The sequence below is a fragment of the Gallinula chloropus genome (genome assembly GCF_964237585.1).
Source record: "Gallinula chloropus genome assembly, chromosome: 2".
Lineage (NCBI taxonomy): Eukaryota > Metazoa > Chordata > Aves > Gruiformes > Rallidae > Gallinula > Gallinula chloropus.
This window is the reverse complement of record NC_140086.1, coordinates 108,917,975-108,926,177: the sequence shown is the minus strand read 5'-3', so window position 1 is coordinate 108,926,177 and position 8,203 is coordinate 108,917,975. Positions and strand designations below refer to the sequence as shown.

Below are 8,203 nucleotides of genomic sequence, written 5' to 3'. Positions count from 1 at the left end.
GACTATGTGCTCTGTGCATATAAAATGACCTCTTTTACAAGTTCCAGTACCCCCTCCTCCTTATCTGTTAGAATGAAATGCTTTGCCTGCATTTGTGACCAAATAGAGACAAACAAGGGAATGTATTCATCAAACTAGTTCAAGCTCCCCCTTGTCCTTGAAGGTATACAAAACCTGCTGAAACCAAATCTGGAGTTTGGATCAGAGTCAAGGGGTAACTGAGTCTGCGCAAAACAGAAGGTTACTTGTGGTGACGAAGAGGAGCCATCCGACTTCATCCCCAAGACCCTCAACGACCACCACCAAACAGCAGTGCACAGGCGCAGTGGGGACAAGTTTATGGAAATCACTTCTTGGAATTCATTTTAATATGAAGCGGGACAGGTTATGAATATGTATATGTGTATGAGGTAACCTAATGATTTTTGAATAAAAGTGCTACAAACTCTGACTAAAGGCGTGCCTACTTTGTTAGGTCACCCGCTCTTGCAAGAATATATAATAAATTACTGTTTCACTAACGTGTCTACCTCAAATCCTTTCTTTAGGACCATTGGCATTTCTAACAGTAACCATGCAGAGTACATCCTTACATTTATACTACCCTTAAAATTCTACTCCAGTATTATATCTACACAGTGGACAAAAAAAAAATTTAAAAATCACCACTGAATTGCTAGACCAGTTCAGCCAGCTGCTCAGAGAATATCAAAAAAGTATAATGAATTTTTATAAAATAGCTATCCAGCTTTCTACAACAGGTTATAATTTACATGGGACTAAGGGTTGTCCTATATTTCCAGTTTTACAGGTACACTGCACTATCACTATGCCATTGTTTCAAAACCTGTTAACTACTTGTTTAAATGTTGATGTTAACTACTTGATTAAACATCACAATTTGGTGATGATGTATTTTTACTTCCAAGCTCCAGTTATTACAAAAAGGAAAAAAATATCTTGGGAGGAATGAAAAATTACTTTTCTTAGGGAAAAATGCTTATATTTAATGGAATCAGAGAATATTATAAAGAAATTACATTACTGTGAAGACACTGAAAGATCACCTCTGCATTAACAAAAAAGAACATGGCTGAAATTAAAAATAAATATTTTTTTTGTTAATTCCCAACTTAGCTCTTAAATTGCTAAGGCCTATAGAAACTCCCAGAGATGTTATCTTTAAAAGACCAGATTTTTTTTTTTTCTGAACTTAAAGTCACAAACTAGAACCACAGTTACAAAGAAAGCGTAAAGACTTACTGCTAACATTTTAAAAGAAAGTTTCTGGATGAGTTTAGAATGAGAAAACTCCACGTTAAACTGCTGGTTTGTGAAAAGTAACCAAAAAAACCCAAAACCAGTTTTTAACAAACTACAAAGGTGTACCCATACAATCTCAGTAGATTGCCAATGTGTGGAATTTAAATTAACATATTCCTTAACTCACCTATGATTCAGCATATAGCCAGCTTCAAGTCCTCAAGTAGCTGCACTGAAAGCCGTCAGGCTCCTTATAGGTCTCAGCAATTCATCTTTACTTACAACGGTGTAGCAGTTTTGCATCATGGCTTCTGGAACCAGCAGCTAGAAGCATTCTGCAGGCCCGAGAAAATAAACATTGACGGATTCAAGGCCAAAGTTGCTGCTGATCAGGGCCGAGCCAACAGAGATGGTCACAGTGCCTCTGTGAATCACATTTAGGAGAGAAAAAAAAAAATGCATGCCAGACGCATTTTGCCACTGGAGAAGGGAGTGAGAAGATGTAACAAGCTGTGTGGACACCAAGGCCAGGGAAGGAGGACGGGGGGGGGAAGAATTGAGGCTCTCCAAGTGCCAGAAACAGAGCTTCCCTGGCAGCTCGTGGAGAGGGCCATGGTGGAGCAGGTGTCCCCTCGCAGCCCATGGATAAGGGCGGGGAGCAGAGACATCTATGGCCTGTGAAGAGATTGAGCCATGTCATGCCACAGCAGGTTTGCCCCTGAACTTGTGACTCGGTGGGAGACCAGGCTGGAGGAGTCTAGGCCCGAAGGTCAGCACCCCATGGAAAGGTGCCCTGCTGAGGCCTGTGGTGAGGGGATGACTCTGGGGTAGAGAGGACTCACGCTGGAGAAGTTTGCGGAGGACTGTCTCCTGTTGGTGGTGCCCCACAGCGCTGCAGGGGAAGGGTGTGTGTGTGGAATGCCCCCCACAACAGTTAAGGAGGAAAACAACTCCAGAGGAACTGAAAACCCCCATTCCCCATTCCCTGCCCCTCCCTGTGCCGCAATAGAGGGGAAGAAGGGAGTAAAATTGTGATGAAGTTTAAGTCTGCTAAGAAGGGAGGGGTGGGGAGAAGGTGCTTTAAGACCTGTCCACACTTCTCATTACCCGACTGTGGTTCACTGAGTGTGGAGTTGTAGTAGGAATAAATTAGTTTTCTTTCCTTTATTCTGTGTTGAGCCTGTTTTGCCCATGACACTAATTGCAGAGTGATCCCTCTTGTCCATAGTTTGAATCCTAAGCCTCCCAACATAAATTTTTTCCCTTTTTTGGCTGAAAAGGGGAGTGAGCAAGCGACTCTGGTGATGTATGGGACCATGTCAATATAGGGACAATAAGTTAATCACAACTATACATGTGTACTCAAAGAGTGTGGTCATGGAACTTAGCCACGTAACCATGTAGTTTGGGGAGAACAACTAATGAAGGAGGAAGCCTCTTTTTCTTTCCCTGACAAAGGATCACCTGAAGAGTAAGAAACGGTCTCGCACTGTCTCAAGGGAGTAATTATAAGAGGCAGGAGTTGGAGGACAGGATGGCATCCGTCATGGATACATCCAGAAATCTCCTTGCTAAAAGAAAACAGGTGGTTAACAAGGACAAAGATTTCCTTAACAAGGACGGAGATCTCCTTAACAAGGACATAAATTAGCTCAGACCAAGAAGAACACTGCAAGCTTGCCAGACCCTCACATTCTAGGCGAAAGTTGAAAAGTACATCGTGAGGAGGACTCATGGCCTTCCTCCCAAGGACCACCAAAGACCCTTGCCAACAATTTTTGGAAGAATCTGCGCAAGTGCGAAGGACTGATAAGCTATTTAGCATGAGAAGCGAGAGTAGGCGGGTTTAGGTAATGAATATGTGTAGGTGTTAATTGAATATTCATTGTTTCATTGTATAAATATGGGACGGTTTTGCTACTCCAGTTATGCACACTTGTGGTGGAGCGATCCCACGTGCATCTGCGTGCAATAAACATACTGACGTTATAACTTTCGAGTTATAGAGTCTATTTCCGTACGTCACTGGTGTGCATTTGGCCTCTAGCCAGGGCCAAACCACCACAAGTATCTAAATGTGAACCTGATACATCTCCAAACTGAAAAATGCATTAGTTGATAACAAGACAAGTCTCCAAACTGTTGGGTTTTTATTTCCCCCTTCCCATTTTATTTCTCCTTTCTGTTCCAGAATTAAGTAACAAGCAGAACAAAGGAACAACAGAATATGAATTACATAGCACAGACTTACTAGGGAAAGTTTTTCACATTTTCTCTTCCCCGATAATGTTCGATAAGCTGGGTAACTAACACAAACCAGCTTTAAATCACAACCAGAACTATATTCAAAAATTGTGATTAACAGAAACTACAGTTGCTCTGCATCATCCTGATGGAGTTGCTGTCACAGACTGGATGGGACTGCTATTTCTTCATCTCCAGAATTGCACTTCCTGGCCCTCGGTGTTTGGCACTGCATATGTTGCAGAACTGGACAGGAGATACCTAGAAATTAAAAAGAAAATGAGAACCTCTTAGGGAGGGGTAGCCAAGTTAGAACATGGGAAGATGAATGCAAAATGCCTTTCTCAATGCTACTGTTCCCACTCAGGTTGTTTCCTATAGACACATTCATGGCTAGGCATGGGAAGGCTATACAGTGGAAAATGATAACATAGGCTATTCTGGAGTCTGGAGCCAGAGATAACAAATCTCACCACTCACTCCAAGTGTGCTACCACAACCTTCCTGGAGAGTAACTCTGAACTTCCTCTGCAATAAAAACGAAAAATACAGAGTCAAAAATATCATTGATTATCTCCACAGATAAAGAGGAGAGTAAGTCACTTGGTCAGCTCCACTGACCACTGGATGTCTTTGTCACAGCTTTGTGTCTGGATGGTGCTCTACAGCTTTCCAACAGCTGAGAATACAGCTTGACTACTGTCCAACTGATAGTATCCTGTGTTTAGCTCTGTGTGATGCTTATGCACACATTACTTCTCTTTCAGTATGTCCTCACTAACCAAATACCTGTAATGCAACTGATTACTTAAGGCCAAGAAACACTGTAACAGTGAAGAATTTGGCTGTGATCTATGCAAATACCTATGTATTAATACATGCTCTTAAATATATATATCATGTAATGTCTGAGTCACATTTAAAAACACCATGACAAGTTATGCAGTTTCACCCCTGCTCCAGGAAATTAAGAATGCTAGATAAATTTTACATTGTTTCTCATGTAATGATATTTGAGGTAAATATTGTTTGAATAAATATTTACTAGCTGTTGGGCCTTCTCATGGAAATGATCTAATTCATTAAGATTTTCTATAGATACTGTACCATATGGCTATAAGCACTTTGTTTGGAATACTTGCAGATTTAAGTGATTCACTAAAGTTATTTTTTCACTAGATGGTCATTTTCAGAGACAGAAAACGGGAAAAGCTTAAATTCCATTTTCTTTGTGTTTTTGTTAGGACCCTGATGCTTTCACTCCTAAATTCAACACTGGTTACATCTAGGAATTTTTGTTTACATTGGAGGCGGAGGGGGTGTGTGGAATATTTCCCTGATGGAGAAAAACACATTCTGAGCATAAAGATGATCACAAGGATATTTAAATATTCACTCTGAAATGAGTAGAGGTTTGCTTCCAGGTTGAAATCATCTAATATGGTTCACCTAATAAAACAACCGAAACAAAACATCTTTATTCTAGTCTTTAATTAAACTTACTTAAAGTGAGAACTGGAATGGGGAAAAAATTAATTAAAAAAGTCCAGATAGCTCCTATTCCCTGTATGTCTCAAAGCTACACTGCATATTCAGATTGCCAAAAGTAATAAAATACTTCTCAGACAGCAGAAATTTCTTTCTAAATTAGATGTACTTTAGTTGCAGATGCCCTAAATAAGCTTTCCCTAGTCACATACTACTATGGGGTATCATCACAAGTAATTGCTGTAATCATATTATAATTCCTACTAGAACCATGTCCTTCTAAGTTGACAAAAGGAAATACTTTGCCCTTTTATCTTTAGCAAATGTGTCAGAGGGATTAAGATAGTTGCTTACTGTGTTAGATACTGGGAGGCACTCCTTGTGAAACATGTGTCTGCAGTGGAACACTACCACATTGAAGGACTTGGATGCATCTGGGAAAGAGAAAAGTAAATTCCTTACAACAGAACACTGAAACAAAGGATTCCACAGTTACAGCAGCATGTGCTGGCATTCCATTATACACACAGAACCATCAAGAAATATTTTTCTATCAAATTAATTTACAAATTATTCTGGGCTGTTTATAGAAACTAGGCAATGATGCCTTCAGGTAATGTATCCCACTGATAGAGTTAAACTTCTATTTTGTGGCTTAAATGCTGTATTCAGCAGAAATTTATTCATGTCATTGTGTGCTACATCCTAAATCTGGGGAGGCAGAAGAGTAAACTACCACAAAATAATTCGTCCATTTTGAAGAAAAGTTATTAAAACAAATCTTACACTAGTGTGGGGAGAACCAGAACATTAATCAGTTCCAGCACCTACACTTCATGCCATGAGACTGAAACTTGGCAAGAAGCTGCTGCCTTTGGATTCCACATGAATATATACAGCCCAATTAGAAGCCTACGTAGAACACCCAAAGAATAATCATCTCAGCAGCACCATCCACATTTGATTCCCTGTCTCCCATTCCCTCAACACAGGTATGTGTGCGTATTCACTTCAAGGCACCAGCACATTAAGCTCTGCCAGGTTTTCAGTCACCATGTGGCTGCTGTGGTCTGCATATCGGTGCTGGTGATCATACTATAATTGTATATTATTTATTTCACAAAAAAATTTTCATAGAATCCAGATTTAAAAACTGCAAGTGATTCCACTGGGCTATGCATACTTGGCAAACAAAATAAGTTTTATAAATACATGCTGCCTTTCATATTTTTGTTTGAAGACGCCACGACATAGATACTCTCCTGGTAGAACTATTTCCTCTTAAGATGCCAAAATCTATATTAATATTTCTGAACAACAGTTGCCTTGAAGAATGTGTATCTTTAAAATAATATTCGGAATTTCTAGTTTCAGTACTAACTTTAAGAAGATGCTTTAAAAAAACCCATCTGTTTTAAGCTGCTTCAAGTATCACAGCAGTGACTGAAGCTAAGTTTTCCACCAGTCAGACAAAAGATATATTCCATAAAACTTTTTCAGGTTCAGCCTAAATTTTTCAACAGATTGGACATGACTTGGTGGTTTGTGGTTCTAATGATCTTTGAGAATGCCTATGTTGATGGAATTAAAATAGGGGTTCCATTCCATGTATTTCAAAACAGAAAATGAGAAAGTCAAAGATTGTTAATGAAAAAAAATTAGGTTTACCTCAACAAAAAACCCCAAAATTCGAATTGCACTCCCCTCCCACATTTGAATTCATAAGCAGGCTTTATAGGAGACTGAAATTTACACAGAGATTACCAAGGGAGACTACCAGACATTTCTATGGATAAAAGCAAACAGTAGTTCCTCTAAAAATAAACAACAGACAACTTCTCTTCCAGAAAAGCATCCTACCTGAAGGAAGTATTGGAGACAAGCACGATTCACAAATATTCTCCTCTGGATAACAAAACAAAATAAATTTGTAACAGCTTTGTTAACAAACTCCATGGTCACAGTTTTTATAAAGCAGGCATGAACATACTGCTATTACAGAAATGGGACTTGATCTTAAAGTATTTACTTAAGGTGCATATATTAAAAAAATTGAAGTGCAATACTGAAGCAGCATTTCTATTAACAGCATGAGAAATATTTGCATCTTCTGACTCTGATGATGCCAGAACTCAAGACTGAGGCTGTCTAGGATCAGTGATGTGCAGGCACAAGGCAGACTGAAAAAAAAAAGTGTAGGATGGGTGCCTGGTTTCTCTGCAGCATTTTGTAGCAGAAGGTTTGATCTCTGTCCTTCCCTCAGCATTTGCCTCGTGGTATTAGCACTCAGCTGGTGTGAATTACAGTGCTGCTCACATGCATGCTTAGCACCTTGCAAAATAGTTTCATCTATTTCTGAAAATTATGTTGCAGCTTTTCCTTTGGTTGTAGATTATTATCTGATTATCTGTGCTGGCACTGAACAGCATTTTCACCTTTAGAGACAAACTGCAGGAGACAATACATTACTGGCTATGCAGAGAATGATCAGGAGGAAAAACCACATGCCAGGTCCTGTAGCTTTTGAAATAAAAGTGCTTCCTTCACAAAGAGGAAAGTAACTACCATCCTACTATACTCCACAAATGCAATACAATACTCAGTTTTTTGGGCAGCTTCCAAAACAGTCATGTGTCTTAGGTCTATAACCTTAAGTAAAAGACTTCAAAACCTTGAAAGTCACCGTGTTCTTCTCTGTACCCACCATCTACTATAACACCCTTCATCTGAGTTCGATGCATTTTCTTCAATAAAGAGAGAGAATCAGCAACTAGTATCTTCTTGCAACCTTCCCGCAGCAGGATCTGTTGAAGCAAAGAACACAGAATACAGTGGTTGTTGAATCAGGGCATATCAGCTATTTTAGAAAGTCTCTACTGGTTTTCTGCTGCCAAGAAGAGCACAAGGAATGTGTGAGACACTTCAAAGCTATCGTAAAGGAAGGAAAATAGTAACCTCCTGTTACTGCCACCTTAACCTAAATGAAAAGCCCACACTATAAAACAAGGCACCTTAAAAAAAAAAGTAATTTACAAATATACTACTGTCATAAATTATGATCTTCCCATGAGCTTATCTTGACAAAATGCAATGGAGAGGGATTTTTACAGTTTCTCTCATAATTGGTTTCCAAACCATTTCAAAACTTCCACCTGTATCTTTCCTGTCTTCTTTAGGAAAGGCATTTGATAACCATAAACCCTTCATA

At 39.4% G+C, this 8,203-nt stretch overlaps 1 protein-coding gene across 3 annotated transcripts in view; it reads right to left on the bottom strand.

Annotated features, from left to right (window-relative positions):
* Nucleotides 1–3,413: 3,413 nt before the first annotated feature.
* VPS41 (VPS41 subunit of HOPS complex) overlaps nucleotides 3,414–8,203 on the bottom strand; it is a 118,085-nt gene continuing 113,295 nt past the window's right edge. For all 3 annotated transcript variants that reach the window (XM_084280152.1, XM_084280153.1, XM_084280154.1), the window contains exons 26-29: nucleotides 7,700–7,799; nucleotides 6,856–6,900; nucleotides 5,350–5,429; nucleotides 3,414–3,768 (exon numbers count right to left, since the gene is read on the bottom strand). In XM_084280152.1, coding sequence (XP_084136278.1) covers nucleotides 3,688–3,768; nucleotides 5,350–5,429; nucleotides 6,856–6,900; nucleotides 7,700–7,799 — 306 coding nt within the window. In that variant the 3' untranslated portion in view covers nucleotides 3,414–3,687. The remainder of the gene's footprint in view (nucleotides 3,769–5,349; nucleotides 5,430–6,855; nucleotides 6,901–7,699; nucleotides 7,800–8,203) is intronic.